General features: G+C 41.3%; 1 protein-coding gene across 1 annotated transcript in view; it reads right to left on the reverse strand.

Moving 5' to 3' along the window:
• Rpl14 (ribosomal protein L14) overlaps window positions 1-286 on the reverse strand; it is a 3,538-nt gene extending 3,252 nt beyond the window's left edge. The window contains exon 1 of the mRNA XM_015489454.2: window positions 186-286. Coding sequence (XP_015344940.1) covers window positions 186-188 — 3 coding nt within the window. The 5' untranslated portion in view covers window positions 189-286. The remainder of the gene's footprint in view (window positions 1-185) is intronic.
• Between the last annotated feature and the right edge of the window lie 20,517 nt (window positions 287-20,803).

Below are 20,803 nucleotides of genomic sequence, written 5' to 3' on the forward strand. Positions count from 1 at the left end.
GGCCCTCAGCGCGATCGCCGGCCACGCGCCCAGAACTGGCCGAGTTCCGCGCAGCGACCGCCCAGGGACCCTCAATAAGCGTTTCCCAGGGCCCTCTGGGTTCCATTCCAGGGCTCAAAATTCCCTCCGAGGAAAAAGTCAAGAGGCATGGCCCCAGTCACGGAGCCATCAGCAGTGAGACTCACCATGTTGGCGGCGTAGGGCGAGAAAGAAGGCCTTTTCGATCTTGCGCATGTGTAGAAGAGTGCCCGCCCCTGACGTAAAGAGTCGCCGACGTGAGCACCGATTGATTGGGACCTGCGTGCGTGCGCATGCTCGCTGGAAAACAAGGCTTCTCCGGCTAATTGCCTGCTGATTTTTCGCGGGCTTGTGGGATGAAGTTGAATTGGGTGGTTTGAATGGGCGAATTGCAGGGAAGTTTTCCTTTCTTAGACCTTCAGGGTAAAGAAGAATACTAAGGCTATGTTTTCCATCAAAACTGTTCGCGTCCCATTTTTAAAAACATCTTCTTCCAGTGTTCACTGCTCTCGGATTTTTGTCTAAACTTTGATGTTACTCATAGTTTAGTACTAGGGCTTTATTTTCTCATATCCCCTCCGTAAGTGATCACAGTAGTTTTGTTAACTTTTTATTTTAAAATAGTTTAGTAGAAATGCTACCAAACTAGAAGTAATCTCCATAAACCTTTCTACATTTCTAGATTCCCCAAATGTTACTATTTTAGGTTTGCTTTCTCATTCTATCATTTTATTCTGGACCGTTTTGAGAGGGAATTGCAGACATGATATTCCTTTCTCGCTACACTCTTAAATCCATTTCCTAACAACAGAGACATTCTCTTACATTGTAAGTACAATTTTCAAAATCGGGAAACATTAATTTAGTACACAATCCTTATTCACATATTTTCAGTAGTCCCACTTGCTCCTTTGGAGCAAATGGGGAAAGAAAGAAAAAAACCCTGGTCCCTATCTAATTGAGGGATTACAAATTGTATTTAGTTGGCAGATCTCTTATCAGTAACAGGGCGGGTGCGTGGTGCTTGCCTGTAATCCCAGAGGTTCTGGAGGCTGGGTCAGGAGGATTGCAATTGAAAGCCAGACTCAGCAAGTTAGGTGAGAAGCAGTTTAGTGAGATCCTGTCTCAAAAAATAAGAAGGGCTGAGGATGTGGCTCAGGGGTTAAGCTTCGATGGCTTCAATCTCTGGTGTCCCAAGTAAACAAATAACATCTATAACCACCCATGACTGTGGCACCCAAATCAGGAGGTCTGCAAGTTTAAGGCCAGCCTGATCAACTTAGGGAGACCCTGTCTCAAATTGAGGATGTAGCTCAGTGTTAAAGCACCTCTGGGTTCAAATTGCCAGTACCAAATTAATAAAATTTATAACAGTTGCTGAGCCTTTCTTAGTCTTTCATGATAATGAGGCACAAAAAAGGCAACTTGGGCCCCTTCAAGGTCAGGTTTCTGTATAGCAGGACTAAAAGACTACAGACAATAAAAGCCAGGCCTCACCAAGGTCAGGCTGATTCCTAGGTAAGTATACAAACTGACAGTGAAACATCTGTTGCCTGGTGGTCAGACCCCCTCCAAAAAAGGCAGGGTAATCTGACTGGACCAAAAGGTTTACGAAGAGTTTGTGCACACTGCCTTACCCAGGGTTGGGTGCTAACTTTCTCAACCCCATGATTGATATAAACTCCTAGAGAACACACATCCCTTGGCAACCCTCTCTTGGGATCCCTCCCCCTTGGGGAGTTCTGTTTTCTTCTATTACTCTAATACATCCTATTTGCTCTCACTCTTGTGTCCATGGATTTCATTCTTCAAACAAACACGCATTCCACAATCTCACCCCAAAACACCCTCCTATTTTTTCTCTACAGATCTGGTCATTCTGCTTCTTCCACTCCTATCTCACTATACCTACACCCCCCCACCCCCACCCCCTGGCCTTTCATACACTTGAGATCCTCCTTTCCTAGAATGTGTTCCCCTCTCTATTTCCCTTAAGAATCGCAATGCGGCCCGGAGTGCTAGCACTCCTGAAATCCCAGACTCAGGAGGCTGAGGCAGGAGAATTACAAGCTCTTCCAGCCTAGCTTCATTCACTTAAGGAAGCCCTAAGAAACTTGGTGAGACCCTCTCTCCAAATAAAAAATAAAAAGGGTTGGGGATGTGGCTCAGGTCTTAAACGCCCTCTGGCGTTTTAATCAAAACAAAACAAAACTGCAAGCAGGGTGTGGTGGCCCACGCCTGTAATCCCAGGAATTTGGGAGGCTGAGGCAGGAGGATCATGAGTTCAAAGCCAGCCTTGGCAATTTAGAAAGGCCCTAAGTGACTTAGCAAGACCCTGTCTTTAAATAAAATATAAAACAAGGACTTTGTATGTGGCTCAGTGGTTAAACATCCCTGGGTTCAATCCCTGGTACCATAAACAAACAAAACTGCAGCACATCTTTGAAGAACCACCTCAAGACCCCTTTCTAAACAGCATTAGGTTGCTTTGGATTTCTTCCAAGCTGTGTGTGCATATGTGCGTGTGTGTCTGGGATTGAATTTAGGGCCTGGAACATGTTGGACAAACTCTCTACTAGTGAGCTGCATCCCCAGTCCGTTTTATTTTTTAAGACAGGATCTAAGTTGCCCAGGTTGGTCTCGAACTTGGGATCCTCCCGAGCCACTGGTATTAAAGGATGCAGCGCGCTGGCTAAAAGCTCCATTTTAATGGCACGGTAATTTTATTCAAGCAAGCCCTGTCTATCCACCAGGAGACGGCCGGCGTGCAGGAATGAATGAGATAACTTAGCCGCTACAGACGTCAGAAACCAGACGACCTGACCCAATACACACAGAATTCTGGTTGGCCGGCTACGTGCCTCCCGGAAGACCCGCCCCTCTTGTCCAATCACCGGCAGGAAGGGCAATCTGAGGGTGACGCCAGGAACCAAGACGGCGCCCTGGGCTCGTTCTTAGCTCATTGGACCGCTAACTACCTGCAGGGCCACGCCCTTTCCGACACATTCAACTGGTTCTTCCAATCAGCAAGGAGGAAGGGCAATTCGAGGGCGACGCCAGGAGCCAAGATGGAGCCTGTACTAGCTGTCTACTTCAATCAGCCTGTACCTGTGGGGCCACGCCCTTGCCGAAAGACCAATCACCTAGAGGCGAGGCGTGGTGCACACTTAGAATCTATGCGGCTGCCTTCAGGCACTCTCAGTTTAGGTAGATTTAGGATTTTTCATCCGATTTTTTTTTTTTTTCATACAGGAAATGCCCTGGAAGCCCTCTCCCGGCCCCTGTGCTGCTCCCTCGTTCTTTTTTGTTGCAAGAGACGTGGATGCGCGGGGCAGGGTGGGCACCGTTCTTCGGGTTCCTGCAGTGGGTCCTGCAGGGGTGGGTATCGCGCGTCCAGGCCGGAAGGGAGACGCGGGGGAGGGTAGCAGATGCCCAATTTCCCGCTTTGTCGCAGGTTCTCTGCCCTACGTAGCCAGGGTTGCCTACCTCTAACCAGATGGACCCTGGTATTTCTCTCAGCTTCGGCTTAGTATTTGTGTTTCATATTTTTCTCCGTCACTGGAGATGAAGACCTGTTTTTCTGAAGCCCCAAAGAGAAAGAAAGTTAACCTCTTCAAGAAGTGAACCAAAAGCTACCCAGAACCCTGATTTAACTTTTTTATTAATTTTGTTTGCGGTGCTGAGGAATTGAACCCAGAGTCTTAGGCAAGCTAGGCAAGTATTACTAACACTGAACTACACCCCCAGCCTTTTTCAGATTTTATTTTTGAGAAAAAGCCTCCAAGTTGCCCAGACTGCTCAGACCCTACACACACACACAGTTTTATGGGGTTTTTGTTTGTTTGTTTTTGGTACTTGGGAGTGAAACCAGGGGCGCTCAATCACTGAACCACATTTCCAGCCCTTGTTTTGTATTTCATTTAGAGACAGGGTCTCACTGATTTGCTTAGGGTCTCGCTAAATTGCTGAGGCTGGCTTTGAACTCGGGAGCCTCCTGCCTCAGCCTCCCAAGCTGCTGGGGTTACAGGCGTGCGCCACCATACCTGGCTCTCTCTTTCTCTCTCTCTCTATAGGTATATATTAGTTAAAACATATTAACTAAATATTTATGCCACAATGTGGCATTTTAATACATGTATATGGTGTTAAAGATCAGATAAGGAAGCTTTGTGTGTTGTGGCATGCTTCAGTTATTCTGGAGACTGAGGTAGGAGAATTGCAAGTTCCAGGCCAGCCTGGTCAATTTAGCTAGACCTTGTCTCAAAATAAAATTGAAATAAAGGGCTGGGGTTATAGCTCACCAGTGGAGTACTTGCCTAGCATGTACAGTGTTCAATCTCCAGTACTGCAATCAATCAATCAATCATTCAGGATAATTGATGTATCTGCTACCTCAAACATTTATCATTTCTTTGTGTTGGGAACATTCTTCTCTACTAGTGATTTTAAAATACACCAATAATTGCCCCACTTATCCAACTGTACTATTATAAAACATGAGAAGTTATTCCTCCTATCCAGCCTCATCCCAGTATCCTGTTAACCATCTTCTCTCCATTCCTCTTTTTCTCCCATACCTTTTCCAGGCTTCCTTTCTTTGTGTTTTTATTTTTTGGTATCAGGGATTGAACCCACTGAATCATAACCCAAGCCCCTTTTATTTATTTGTTTATTTATTTTTGTTTTGATACGGGTCTCACTAAGTTGATTAGGGCCTTGCTAAATTGCTGAGGTTAGCCTCCAACTTGCAATCCTCCTCCCTCAGCTTCCCAAGTCACTAGGATTACAGGCATGCTCCACCTTGCCCAGCCCCAGGATGACTTTTTTCCTTCTTAAAACCTTTCTGAAGTGTAAGCCAACCCTAATGTGACCAAATAGACATGGTAGCCATGTGCATGACTATCTGACATGTTAGGTGCATTTGTATTTAGCAGTGAAATAGTTTTGTGTTATATCTGTTTTCAAAATTTGTAGTCCAGGAACCCCGAAGTTGGGGAAGACAGTGTCCAAACCCAATCAACCCAACACTACTAGGAACAAACCTGTAGTGAACAAAAATCAGGTCTACTGATTCACTATAGTGAATAAAATGCAGCAGAGACAGTGTGGAGCATTTAATAAAAGGAAGGAAAATATATAGAATTAGAGGACTATGGTGTGATGTTTAACTGGAGTTTAAATGAAACAATGTTTTGATAATCTTAAGGAAAAGTGAGATTGTGAAAGGGGTCAACATTCAGCCTTAGACTGTTTCTGAAAATGTTCAGAAAACTCTTTTCTCAGGCTTGGCACCTGACTTGTAAATTGAAGTTGCTTTTCTGTGTTAAAGTCACTTAGTTCCTTTGAGCAAGAGTGGAATGCTTTATTCTTACTGACAAAGTTTCAAACAGCAAGTTTCTGAAAGTCTTTTATTTTAAAAAACATTTTCTCTGTAAGTAAGAAAGCCATACTCAAAGAAGTGGGTTATTATGACACCTTAAACATGTAGCATGTCCTTGGCAGAAATATTATTTCTTGTTAACTTTGCAGCTGTCTTTGTTTATATTTCTTTTTCCTGCCTGTGAATAGCCATGTAGATTTTACTTTTTCAAACTGGGATAATTTTTACTTACTCTACAGAAATGCTGCTTCTATAAGCAAGAAGGCATTCTGAGGGTTATATCAATAGGGAAACTCTGAATCTTTTCTGTTGCGAAGCAGGAAGTAAGCTTACAAACCACAGGTGATGACACACTCCATAATTAGAAGGACATTGGCTTACTAAATCCCAGAATACTTAGTGAGTTGCAAGTGAAGGTCATTCTAGCAAACTGGTGATTATTTGCTTCCAAATTCCAGTTCCCAAAGAACCTGATGGAATCTAGAATGGATCAGGACTCTTGGGATGCAGCACCCAGCTCCTTCACTCAGTAATACAAGTTTGTCTAATATTCCAGATGCCTGGGTGGTGTGTGTGTGTGTGTGTGTGTGTGTGTGTGTATGTATTTAACAACTAAGGAGGTAATTTAGGTGTCTGTGTCTTTGAAAGATTGGTCCAGTGTCAAGAAAATATTTGGGAATCACAGCAGATTGTTATTGTTTGTGTTTTAAATATCCTCTAAAGATCTATGTGTTAAAAGCTTGGTCTCTAGCCTGGTGTTATTAGGGGTGGTGGAACCTCTAAGAACTCAGACCTAATGGACCGGTTTAGGTCATTGGAGGTGTGCCTTTCAAAGGGGTTTTAGCTCCACACTCACTTGCTTTTTTTTTTTTTTTGCTTCCTGGCCACCGTAAGGTGAGTAGCTTGCTCTACCAATGCACTCCCACCTTGAGGTACTTCCTCACCACAGGCCCCAAAGCAGCAGGGGCTACCAACCACAGAATGAAACCTCTGAAATTATGAGCAAAAAATAAATGTTTTCTCTTTTTATGTTGATTACCTTAAGTATTCTGCTACAGTAACAGAAAGCTAACAGATCCTAGGAACATGGGAAGGCTGCAGCAAAGATAGAAACTTTTGTTGCTTTTGAACTTAAGAAGCTATTGATACAAAGAAGTTTCATGCCCTAAAAAAGATGATTAAAGGGCTGGGGATGTGGCTCAAGCGGTAGCGCGCTCCCCTGGCATGCGTGGGGCCTGGGTTCAATCCTCAGCACCACATACAAATAAAGATGTTGTGTCCGCCAAAAACTAAAAAATAAATATTAAAAAATTCTCTCTCTTAAAAAAAAAAGACGATTAAAATCCTTATTCTCTGTGAAAGACATAATATATAAATTCTCCCAGAACTGAGCCCAGTGTTGGAAAAGAATATTTCAGTACTCTAAGTAGATGAACAAATGCAGAATGAATTTATCAAGCTAATAGGCTTTCAATATCAGAACAAGTTCTAGGAGCAGGCAGAGGCAGCCATTCTTTATATCATAGATGAAAGCACTAGAATCTCCTCCAAAGAAAATCAATATCTCTCTACCCCCCTCCCCCACCACCACCACCATGTACATTATGTTCACCAGAGTGAAGAAGGTAAGATGGAGCTTTGTAAAGACCTGGTTGATTTTTGTAGAGATCCTTGACATGACTAAGAATATCCGAACAGAATTCTTCCTGCAGAGAATAGCAGTATGGGGATTACCAAAGGTTTAACAGAAGATAATTACACGAAGGGTCAGCTGACAAGGATTTGTGATATCTTTCTTAAGCTCTTTCATTTGGCCTCTTAGATGTGGGAAATGGACTCACATTTGTTCCTGTACAGTGGACCTAGTTACTAAACTTCCAGACTCTGTGGACAAAGTCATGTTACTACTAAGGAGATCCTCAGAACTTTTCACCATTCAGCTGGAGTTTCTAAATGAGTAGGGTGATCCTGAGAAGAGGAGGAAGAGAGAAGCATCAGTGAAAATGCCAGGTGGAGCAGTCTCTCAGTATCTGAACTTGTCCAAGAATGCAGTCATCTTCAGTATTTTGAAGAAACAGGCACACACAGAAGTTCTGAAAAGGCTTTTATATTCCACTAAGTCTGAATTGATAGTGATGATGGTGTGTTGCCCGGGTCCAGCCCCAGTGGGGATCCAGGGGTCTTGAAGGAGGAGTGGTGTCATTGAAAGAATAAGAGATAGTGCGAAGGGGTTGCAAGTTACAAGCAGCCTCCAGAAAGATCTGCTGCCCCTAGAGGGGGGCCTTTATTTTTATACCTTTTTTACAGGTGTTTTTTCAGGTAGTTAATGAATAGCTTCAAAGCCCAAAATGTCTTTGATTTACATAATTTTCAAGAGTTACATTTTTTCTAAGATATTGAGTGCAAAATTGTTTAAAATATTTTCCTGTAATCTTTGCTTTTATGTTTTCAATCACTAGGTGCTAGACTATGCAACTCAACTACATGTCTCCTGACCTATTATTAACTTTGAACTTTAAAGCATATCTTTAATGATTTCATTAACCTTTAACTTTAAAGCATACCTATGATTATTGGTAAACTTTCTTACTTCTAAACCACAATTCCAATAAAACACACTAAAAATAGTGAAAATCTATTACTTAAAAGCCTACTACTCTGAAGTGCCTTTAAAATATATCTATATTTACTTTACATTATTTTATTTTTAATTTCCAAAGTAATTTCCTGTTTTCATATGACCTATTTAACTGCTTTCTTAAAGAGTTTCTTTGATCCTTGGTCAAAGTACACCTAGTTTTACGTCTTTGTATTCTTTAGCTGAAGGGCAGGTTCTGCACCTCAACCCATTTGCCATTAATATTAACTATGTGTTCCCCATTTTCATCATGAATTCCTGTGTAAGGCAAAGGAGGGAATGTATTTTTATTAGCCTCTTGTCCTCGAGGGGGATACCATAATCTTCCTTTACTTAAGTAAACTGCATATGGTGGTCCTTGTACTGTTGGCACAGCAATTGTTTTTCTGTAACTAGGCTATTGTACAGGTTGTGGCTTTAGAACTGGTGTGTGTGTGGGGCTTAGTATAAATTGTTAACCATCAGATAAACATTTCTTGTTGCTTAGGCTTGAAGAATAACATTATTGTTTGTATCCTGAGAGATATTGAAACACACCTTGGGACATATCTTAATTGTATCCTTAGTCTCATTCTGGGAATTTTCCTGCAATCTCAGGCAATATGTACTTTTATTATTGATTGACGTTTGCTATTATCCATATCATGAATATCATAAACAAAACACCCATGGTTCCGGTTTCCAGATGATGCAGCCCTGCCACAGCATCCCCCACATTGTGCCCTGTCAGACAGCGGGTGCAGGAAACCTTCACCAGTGTATATACATCTTTCCATGTATCAAGTCCTTGCATCAGGACAGATAGCAGTCTGATACTGACCTCATTCACTTGTCTAATGAAATCATATTTGTCATCTAGACAAGGATATTTGTGACCCAGACTTTGTGTCCTTATACAATGAGGTAAAGCATGGGAATAGAGGAATTTTTCCTGATTCCTTGTGTTGCTTGACCAAGAAGTTCACAGTGTTTTCATAGTGAACCACAAAAAAGCCCTTTTTCGTTCTGAACCATGTCATTTCCAAACCACAGGAGCAGCTGTTCAAATGCTGTAATTCATCGCTCAGTACTTTATCCCATACAATGTGCATTGGTTGAAGAGTGATGAACCTGAGAGGCATGTATGAGGCATTCAGAGGAGATGTTTTCTACTTGGACAGGTGTAGAGCAGATCTGCAGAAGTGAATAGATGAGTGGATGGGTGTCCCACATGACAGCAGCCAGATATCCTTACTGCCCTGCAACATTTTAACCTCATCTTCCATGTCAGCATGAATTTAGGCTTTTACATCCTGGCCCTACACCTGTCCATGACCACTGTATCTATGTTCCACCTGGCAGAGGGGGGTGGTAGAGAGAATCATAATCTGACAGAGGCACTCTGATGAGAGCAAGGACATGAAGAGTCTAACCCTGACCTGTATTCCTCAGGTCTTCAAAGTCAATGTATATCAGGTCTTAGAAGACTTTGAACCAGTGACACTAGCTGGGATACTTTGAATTTCTAATCTTATATATTGGCACTGGGCACTTGTCCTGGAGCCAATATATCTGCTAATCATGTTTTTGAATTTTGCTGTTTTATATTAATTGTTCTAAAAAACTAGCTAGTATAAATGGAACTTGTAATACCTATATTCTTTTAGGGGAAGTGGATCCTGTGAACCTTTAATGCAGTAAGGTTGGAAGATAGTAGAATAAGAGGCAGGCAATGATCAGCTTAATGCATTTAAAATCCAATCACTGTAGTTTAGTACAGAAAGAAGATATATGTGGAGCTCTTAGATGCAAGTGGCCTTTTAAGTTTTCTTTACATTCTATTATTAGAACATAAAACTTTGCAAAGAAACCTTAGGTAGAAACCCAAGTGTTCTTTGTAAAAAGGAAAAAATATCTCATATAGAACCATCAATACAGTTAAGGATCCTTTTATGAAACCTGAGACAAGGGAGAATGGGGAAAAAGAGGACCTTTAGAGAGAAGGGAAGACACAGAGAAAAAAAAAGAAAGATATATCCATGGAGGAGAATGAGCCAACAAATTCAGTCATTGCTCTGGCTCTCTGGCAGAGAGACAGAGAGTTTTGCTAGAAGAAATACTCTCTGTTGAGTCATCCTTGGGCTCAGATCTTTGTTCTGTCCCTCTCTGGCTGTGTGATGTTGGGCAAATACTTCTCTTCTTTAATCTCTTTTCCTTGTGAAATGGGGTTTAAAAGTTCTCTGTATTTTCCTCAACATTGTTGTAAACTAAGATGGGTGATGTGAAAAATACTTTATAAATACTTTTTGATGTATAAATAATTTATAGTTTACTACTACCCTGGTGCTTAGATATTTGTAAGCAGACCATTTTTTACTGATTGATTTGTTTAGCTAATTTATGCATATGTAATGATCAAAACTCTAATTTGTTGGACACTTTTTTGTGTGTGCAAAAGCCTGTGTTAAGAAGGCCATGTAGTTAATAAGATAGCCCCTGCCCTCAAAGAACTCTAGCCTGGGACTGCTCTTCTCTTGGTGGAACACGCCTTCTGACAGCTCAGTGCTGCAGCCTAGGTTGAACTCACGTGTGTTATGGTTTGGATCTGGAATGTCCCCCCAAAAGCTCATGTATGAGACAATGTAGGAATGTTCAGAGGTAAAGCAATTGGGTGGTGAGGTGAGGGCGTTACCTCATTAGTGGGTTAATCCATTTGATGGAGTCATAATTTGAATGGGTGCTAACTGTAGGCAGGTAAGTTGTGGCTGGAGGAAGTAGGTTACTGGAGGCATGGCCTTGGGAACTACATCTGTCCCTGGTCCCTTCCTTTCTCTCCCCTCCCATCCTCTTTCCTGGATGCCATGAACTGACAGCTTTCCTCCACCATGTGCTTCCGTCATGCCATTCTGCCTCACCTCTGGCCCAGAGGAATGGAGTCTGCTGACCATGCACTGAACTTTTGAAACTGTAAGCCCCAAATAAACTTTTCCTCCCCTAAGTTGTTCTTATCAGGTATTTTGGTCATAGTGATAAAAAGCTGACTGACAAAACTTGACAAGGGCTGGGCTCTATAGCTTGGTGGCCTTTCCCTCACAAAAGTTGGACCTCATTTGCTCTTGCCTCAGTGCTTGTGTGAACCTGAGCATTTCTCCTCAGGTGGCCTGGTGGAGTTGAGAAAGAGTGGGGCAGGAGGTCCCTTTATAATGACTGTGTTGAACTGATTGGTATTCATTATTCTCTTGTAGAGTGAGTTCACCTTAGAAATGTTGAGATGCAAGGGGGTTTTACAGGGAGGGTTGGAGGGTTGATTTGGATCCCAGGGCAAGACTCTTGGGCTCCTAAAGTCTTGCTAGAAGCCTATTGAGAAGGTTAAAAGACTGGTATAAACTCTTCCCAACTGAACTTTTCTTTGATTTTTCTGTTTGCCATTATCTAGGTAACCTAATTTCCCATGATTCCAGGACAAATAATTATAGTGTGCTTATCTATTTTTCCAGGACAAATATGTAGAAAGAAAAGGATGGAAAATAATACCTTGTGTTTGGGAGGATTTCCTGAACTGTCCAAGGGTGGGAAGAATAAGTAAAGTGTTCTTAGGCCATTAAAACTCTCATGAAACTTGAACAGATCACTAAAGGCTTCAGAGCTGTGAGGATTTCCCTAGTTTTCCACTGGGCCTCAAATCTGAAGGACCTCCTCATCAACTCTGCCATCCCTAGGCTTTGTCCACAGGCTTCCATGCATAATGACTGCTGGGGTTAGCATGAAAGGTGAAGGTTAACACCCAAGGGGCTTACTCTTATATTGCTCTTTCCAGATTATATATTTGGGTTCCTGCTGCTTCTTGGACTTGGGAGCAAAGAGCTAGGCTCAGTATTACTATGCATAGCTCTGACTTGGGAAAGTGGATGTGAGTATCTGAAAAATAGTAAGTTGTCTAAATGTGAGCAGCAATAGCATTGAGGAGCAAGAGTGTCTGGGGTGTGTGTGTGTGTGTGTGTGTGTGTGTGAGAGAGAGAGAGAGAGAGAGAGAGAGAGAGAGAGAGAGAGAGAGAAGTAGGAGTGTCTGGGGTTTGGGGGTAAGGTGTAGGGACATAGTGTTTCTGTAGGAGGGACAGAGATATGGGTAGCTTGAGAGTTATGGATAGCTGGGACAGTATGGTGGGTGACTGTGTATGCATGAGCAGACACACAGATTCACAGATGTATCTGTGGTGTGTGTAATATTTCAAAGTGGAGCCCATGGTGTTATCCATATCTTTTCATGGGGACATGTTAAAAGACATGGATTTAGCACTATTTTTCCCCCTTCTCAGCACAAGGACAGATACCCAAAGTTGGCTTTTTCTAATGACTACAGCCTCCAGGACTAATGGCTTACTATTTAACCACGATCCTAAATATTTACTCCTTTTCCCCCCAGGAAGCAGAAGAATTTTGCTTTGGATCTGTATGTATTTTGCATCCATGGGCTGTGAGAACTGAAGACAGAGATCATCAAGTAAAATCAAGACCATTGACATTCTTCATAACATAAATAATAGGTCGAGTAATTTATGATAGAATAGGAGTCCAGGATGGGGCCACTGATATATGCCAAGTACATAAAACTGGACCTGGAACAGAGTAGGTCCTCCATAAATATTTTCCGAGTAGAAAAATGAATATCCAAAGCTTTTCAATACAGTAAATGTCCACCAGAAGAGGTCTGCTTAAATAAACAAGCCAACATAGCTACTAAAAAGCAACAGGCAAATCACCCAACTAGCTATACTGATAAAATACTTTCCAGGATAGGAATGGAAAGTTCATGTGTGTTGGAGTCTTAAAAGCTCTATAAATAGAACCTTGCTGCAAAGAGCTTTCTGAGAGATCTTACTTGGTCTGCTAAATAGATGAAAAGCTCCTGCATCACCATGGAAACACCTTTCCCCAAAAAGAATGATATTAGAACAAGAACATGCTGGGTAATGCTGTGTGGTGAGATGGTGGTAAACAAGGATGTAGAATGAGTGACAAAGGCACTTGGAGGGAGAGATGCTGGTGCAGCCACCAGGAAGCAATGAATAGAATAATTTACTCATGTATTAATTCATTCAGCAAATACTGAATACCTACTGTGTTAGGTGCTATTCAAGGCACTTAAGACACAGAGGTGAACAAAAATAGGCTAAAGTTCCACCTCATGGAGTTTTAATTCTACTAGGTGGATATAGACAATAAACAAATATATAGCGTGTCATACAGTGATGAAAGCTACCCAGAAAAATAAAGCACAAGGGAGGGTGGGGCATGGGAAGGTGGGGCATGTGAAAGTGGAATTGTTCAAAGAGGCAAGAATGACTATTTTAAATAGAATTGGAAGGGAGGGACTTGAGGAGAAGGTGACACTTGATTAAAGACCTCTGGGAGATGAGAGAGCAAACCATGGATGTCTGGGGGAAGAAAGTTCCAGGCAGAGAGAGGAGTTATGTTCTCTCTTGGCATGTATGAGGAGGACTAAGGAGGCTGGAATAGGCTGGGTGAGGGCCAGATGGTGTGACATGAGGGAGCCATGCATCTGGAACCTTGGAAGACCCTGAAAAGACCAGCTTTTATTTTGAGACGGGAACTTTTCAGGAGAGGGGTGATACGATGTGACTCGTGTTTTAGAGATTACATTGGCAATTAGGGTAAGAATAGACTATGGAAGGAAGATTGTAGCTGGAGACAAGTTAGATGGAGGATTAAAAAAAGACAGTGGCAACATGTAAAACAGATAGTGTTGGGCCTGAAAACAGGATTTTTGTGTGCTTCTGTACCAGCAGTGATACTGTCTCAGAGGTCACTAGTGTGTTATTAAGCCAAAATTATTTGTCTTTGTGCAGGAATCAAACCCAAGTCATGAGCATGCCAGACAAGTGCTCTACTACTGAACCATGCTACAAACCCCTAGTAAGCCAAATTTTGTGAACCCAAGTTGTACCACATATGTACCATGGGAAGCTATATTAGGCCTTCAGTTCCTATTGGCATAGCTCCTGGATCAAAAACACTTTGTATGAAGAATATATATATATACATAGAGAGAGAGAGAGAATATAACTCCCATGTACACATTACTGCTCATTCATTACTCCCTCTTCTGTTTTATTTCATAGCAAATCTGTGATATTTCACCATAAATACTTCAGTGTGCCTCAAAAGTGACTCTTTAAAAGAAAACACAACCTCAGTATCATTATCACACCAAAAAAATCAACAAAAATTCCCTAATATCTTCAAATATTTGACCAAATTTTGTCCTCATACTTTGTTCCTATTTCCTGGGATCCTGGAGTGGGTCAGAAGCTGCCAGGGAACAGCATCAGTTTTAAGGATATTTAAATCTCTAGAGAATAACTACAGAATTATGGCTGAGAACCAGCCACATATATAGAAAACATTTGGGTAGATAATATATATAGAACTTCAACAAATATCAGGCAGTATTCTGAGTGTGCCTTATGAATGTTAGATCATTTTTGTTTTGTTTTTGGTGGTGCTGGAGATTGAACCCAGGGCCTTGCACATGTCAGGCAAGTGTTCTACTGCTGAGCCATATCCCCAGCCCTAAATTATTTGATTCTTACAAAAACTAGAGATTTTGTTTCTAGAGTAGAGGTGATACTATTTTCCCTATTTCGCAGGTAAGGAAAATGGTGAGGGATTTTACATTACTTGTGCTCTGTCATGTGGCTCCATAGTAGTGCCATGATCCAGCCATGCTTTTTTTTTTTTTTGGTAATTGAACTCAGGGGCACTCAATCACTGAGCCACACCCCCAATCCTGTTTTGTATTTTATTTACAGACAAGGTCTCACCGTGTCACTGTGTTGCTTAGGGCTTGCTTTTGCTGAGGCGGGCTTTGGATTCATGATCCTCCTGCCTCAGTCTATGGAGCTAGCTGGGAGTAATTCCAGGCATGCACCATCACACCCAGCTCAGCCATGCTCTTAACTATGAAGAATTCATTGAGCTTTGAGGGTGTAAATTTGTTAGGTGGATTCAATCATTTTTTTTCAGTGCTGGGGATTGAGCCAGGGCCTTGCACATGTCATACAAGTGCTCTGTTCTGAGCTTCATCCCTAGCCCTGGCAGCAATCTTAGTTAAGGAATAAAATTGTTTCTACTAAAACATAAGATTTCAAAGGTGTTATGATAAAAGTTAAATATGGAGACCTTGAAAGATGGCTTCTTGATTTGTGATGCACTTAGTTGTCAAATAGCTATCTCAAGCTTAATAAGCATCCACATAGCTCTGATCCTTACTATCCCAGCCCTTCAAACTTTACTGTTTGGCTTTCCCCATCTGAGTCGACGGCAACTCCATCCATCCATTTGTTCAGGCCACATACTCTAGAGTCACCCTCGATTTTTCTCTTTCTTACCCCGCAACTGGCCAGACAGAAAATCTTGTTGGCTGTATCTTTAAAATTTATGCAGATTTAGACTACTCCTCCATTACTACAAAACTTGTGCAAGTCCCCATGATCCCTTGTTTGGATGACTGCAATGCCTGTATGGTAGGCACTTCTAAAAGGAACCCAATTGATTCCTGCCTTCTGGTAGTCATATCTATGTATAATCCCTACATCTGTAGAGAGGGCCAGATCTAGTGACTGCCTTCTAATGCATAGAATATAACAACAGCCAAGGGATACACTTCAAGGATTAGATTATACAAGACTGACACTCTCTTTGTCTCTGTCTCTCCCTTTCCCTCCTTCCCTCTAACCTTCTTTCATTGTCTCACACATGAGCTTTTGGGGGATACCTTACATCTAAACCATAACACTCCGTGTATCCATCATCCCAGCTTCAAGGACCATCAAATCATGAGCCAGTCCTACCTCATCTACATCCTCCCTCCTGTGTTATTTCTCATCAATTCACAAATGTGATGATCAATTTTTTATGTTAACTCGATTAGGCTACAGTCCTCTGTTATTTGTTAGTCTAAGAGTAGTTGTGAAGGTATATTTTGGGTGTGTTTGTGATGCACTTAGTTGTCAAATAATCAGTTGTTTGTCTGTTTTGCAGGACTGGGGAATGAACCCACAGGCACTGTACCACTGAGTGACATCCTCAGCCCTTTTAATCTTTTTACTTTGAGACACTTGCCCAGGCTGACCTCAAACTTGTGATCCTCCTCTCTCAGCCTCCTAAGTAGCTGTGATTACAGGTATGTACAACTACACCCTGAATAAGTTGATTTTCAGTAAAGGGAATTATCCGAATGATCTGGGTCATCCTGATTAAATCAGTGAAAAGATCTTAAAGCCTGAGAAAAAAAGTAAATTCTGCCGTGGCCAGCAGCTTCAGCTCATGCTGAAGGGTTCCTGCTGCCTTTCCTGATGGCCTGTCGTGCAGACTTGCCCAGCCAGCCCCACAATTGTGTAAGCCAATCCCTTGCAATAAATCTCTTAATATGTATCTCCTACCGATTCTATTGTTCTGGTGGAATCTTGACAGGATACACCAGAAATATCATTTCAGAGGCTGGGGTTGTGGCTCAGTGGCAGAGTGATTGCCTAGCACATGTGAGGCACTGGGTTCAATCCTTAGCACAGAATACAAAAAAACAAACAAATAAAATAAAGGTGTGCTGTCCATCTACAACTACAAAATAAAGTTTAAAAAAAAAAGAATATTTCAGTCGAAAAACATTCGACAAGATTCTCAACAGTAAGGATTCTAGGGGGAAATTCATAAAACCAGTGTCTCACCTCAACAAAGATTAACAGTTATTCCTTAATAACATTAACTAATCAAATTTTCAACTATCTGGTTATTTTTTAATATTACAAATATTTTGAACTAGTGATTTTTTTTTTCCAGCATTTTAAATTAGATGGGTGTTGGTGGAAACTCACTCATGGAAAGATTTTCTGCAGGGCTCCAGCAGAGGGCCTTCAAATCTCATGTGTTTTAAGAGGACATATGTCTCCTTTCTGTTACAACCTCAGTCCTGTAGCTCACTGACACATAGTAGACTTTTGGTGAATGTATGATAAGCAAACAAATAAATGAATATATGGTTGAAAGAAATACTTTTCTAAACTTGTATCTATTGGCTACTCTCTGTGCCAGGCAGTGGCTAAATGCCATATTTTATCTTTCCAACTATCCCAGGAGGTAGGTATGTTTAGTTTTGCTTGTAAGTTCCCTTTTCATCTATAAGGAAATCAAGGCTCAAAGAGATTGAAAAACATTAGCTAGATCTGTAACTTTATTTTTATAGGGTCATACAGCCCATTCGGAAAGTGCATAAATGATTCAAAAAAGGAACACCTGTAACGCCTACCTAGCTATAGAATCACACTGTCACCCCAGAAGCCCTATCATTATGGACTGAATATGTCCTTCAAATTCAGATGTTGAAGCCCTAACCTGCATTGTGATGGTATTTGGAGGTAAGACCTTCAGGAGATAACTACAGGTAGGTGAGGTCATGAGGGTGGAGCCCTGTGATGGGATTAATGCTCATGTAAGAGATCAGAGAGCTCCTTCCCACCCCAGAGTTCAGAAGAAAGGCCTTGAAAGGAAGAGAACTTTGGCAGAGAATTTAATTGACTGGACTTCCAGTCTTGATGTTGGACTTGATCTTGGACTTCATAGCCTCCAGAATTGTAAGAAAACTAATTTATCTTAATTCACGAAATGATGATATTTTATTATGGCAATCTAAGCAAACTAAGACACCCATTTATCCCTTTCCAAACAAACTCATCTTCCCCCAAATTTAAGAGTAATAATCTCCTTGCTTTTCTCTACAGTTTACCTTCCGTGCATGTTTAGTTTTGCCTGTTTTGAACATGATGTAAATGGAATTAAAGGACATATTTTTTTGCAACTTGATTTTTACTCTCAACATTATGCTTGTAAGTTCCATCCATATTAAGCATGAATTTGCAGTTTTTTCCATTTCATCAGCATATGATATTTTTGCTGTATAGATACATCACTGTTTATTCATTCATATTATGGGATAGGCACCTCAGTTGCTGCTCAAAATGATTTACAGGTGTGTATACTGGCATGTCTCTGAGGCATATGCCTTAGGCTGGAATTTCTGGTTGTTTGGTATGTTTATCTTCTACCTTATTAAATAATACCATAGTTTTCCAGATTGTATTAATTTACATTCCTACCAGCAGTGTAGGAGAGTTCCAGTTATCTACATCCTGATATTGTCAAACCTCTTTTTAAATTTTTTCTCCAAGTCCTGGGGATTTAACTCAGGGTCTCCTACATGCTAAGCACATACTCTACCTCTGAGTTACAACCTAGCCCCTGACTTTTTAATTTTTGCAAAACTAAAATGTATGTTGTGTTATCTCATTGTAGTTTTAATTTGTATCATCCAATCTATTAATGAGATTGACCACCTCTTCACACATTTGCTTGACACTTTGATTTCTCCTTTGCAAACTATCTTTTCAAGCCTTTTGACCATTGAGACCCATCTGATTGTGGGCCTTTTTCCCCACTGATATGTGGGAGTCCTTCATGTAATTTGGAAACCAGTCCTTTATCAGTAGTATACGTTGCAAATGCCTTCTTCCACCCTGTGGCTTGTATTTTTACTCTTTTCATGGTATTGCTGGACAAACAGAGTTTTAATTTGAAGTGATCCAGTGTAACAGGTGTTCTCTCTTGACTACTGCTCATTGAGTAGTGTTTAAGAAGCCTCAAAACCTTTCTCTTTTTTTTTTTTTTTTGGTGGTGCTGGGGATTGCACCCAGGGCCTTATGTATATGAGGCACACAGTCTACCAACTGAGCTATATTCCCAGCTCTCTCCTACCTTCTTTTTGAAAAACTTTACAGGTTTGTCTTTCATGCTAAGGTCTTTAACCTGCCTGGGAATAATTTTTGAAAATGAAGTGAGGAAGGGAGTTGAATTTCCTCCATATAGATATTCAATTGTTCCACATATTTTCACACCCCTCTGACATGACACCTGCCACATGCCACACCTCTGTCACATGTGAACTGATATATTGAACGACAAAATCTAAAACTAAATTCCTAGCTGCCATAAGAGAAAGGAAATGTGATGTGATGGGTTTTAGATTCACTGGACCAGAAGCTGACCTCAGAGTCCCCAGCTCCAAAGACACTTATTAGCTAAGCCCAGGCCTTTCTTATGTGTCTATTGTAAGTAGACACAATTTGTGGTACCTCATTGCCTTTATCTTCACCACATATTTCAGATGTAAGCACTTGCTCTGGTTGGAGCCTTGGGGCTTGGGGTTCCATAGTCGTGTTCATTTTCCGTGACTAGATAATTAATTGTCACAACCTCAGTAACTTAAAACAATATCCACTTTTTAGTGCTCAGTTCTGTGGTGAGCCGTTCTAATTAGACCGTGGCCGCCATTAGAAGATGGCGCCGGCTTCCACTGTGGCCTGTGATAAACAACTCCTAATATGGAGAATTGGCACGCAATCCCTTACCACCCTATGAGAAAGGTCCACGTGGCAGCTTAAGATTGGTATGCTGGAGGCTTTATTAGGCTGTGCTTGGGCGCTCGGCGACGGGTCGCTAGAAGATGATACTTGAATCAAGGCCTGAATAAACTGCTGAAAGAAGAATCCTGTGTCGTGTTTTCCCTTGCCGGCGAGGAGTCGCGGCACAGTTCAATAGGTTAGAAGTCGGGGTGAGCTCAACTGGGCTGTCTGCTAAAAGCATGCAAGGTTGAGATCAAGATATCACTTGGATTGGACTTGGCTTTATCCAGGTTGTTGGCAGAATTGTGTTTCTTACAGCTGTGGGACAGCAGTTCCTGTATTCTCGCTGGTTGTCAGGCAGGGATTGCCCATGGTTTCTAGAGGTTGTGCTCAAGCCTTTCATATGGTCCCCTCCAGCCTCAAGCAGGCAACAACATGTGGAATCCCTCTTATGCTTTTGAATCTGACTTCTTTTGAAGAAAATCCTCTGCCTTCGAAGAGCTCATGTGATAAAATGAGGCCTACGTGGATCAACTTTCCATTTTAAGATCAACTGATTATAATCACATTTGCAAAGCCCTTTTGCCATGTAACCACCTAATCATGTAATCACAGGAGAAGCACATTTACGTATGAGGTGCTAGAGAGGGCAAAGGTGCTGGGAGACTATTTTAGAATTCTGCTCACCATGGTAACTAATATCTTACTCAGACTGTATATATGACCATGGTGCATCTGATAAGAATTCACCAATGTGTCAAGAAGCCAGAAATACTTCATTAGCTTATTCCAAGTTCCCAAATAGATTAAAAATATTGGCTAGAACTGACCTTCATGCTTCAGTCTTGACTCTCTGTCTTGCAAACACATGTTTTTCTTTTTCTTGCTAACTCTTGGTGATTTGGATGCTATGTTCATTTGATATCTCTATATTTTATTTCCCATCCCTCAGTCATTTATGGAAACCACTCCAATCAACAAATAAGAGTAAATTCTACATTCATAGCACTTATCCACATCCAAACCCATACTTGGCAAAGTGTTAGGCCCATCGTAAGTGTTTTGTAGATGTCTGTTGAATAAATGAGTGAGTGACGAATGACAAGCTTTGTCCTTAGTATCCTATTGTCTATTTTGGAAAAAATCCATATGTATACACACAAAAAGATAAATAATAATTTCTGTTGCTAGCTTTGAGAAAGCGGTCCAGGATATATATCATTGTGTGTATGCATATATGTGTGTGTGTGTGTGTTTGTACATGCACATGTGTGTGTGCAAGGAAAGTTTTATGGAAGACAGGACTGGAACTGG

Source organism: Marmota marmota, unplaced genomic scaffold (assembly GCF_001458135.2).
Source record: "Marmota marmota marmota unplaced genomic scaffold, marMar, whole genome shotgun sequence".
In the NCBI taxonomy this organism is placed as follows: Eukaryota; Metazoa; Chordata; class Mammalia; order Rodentia; family Sciuridae; genus Marmota; species Marmota marmota.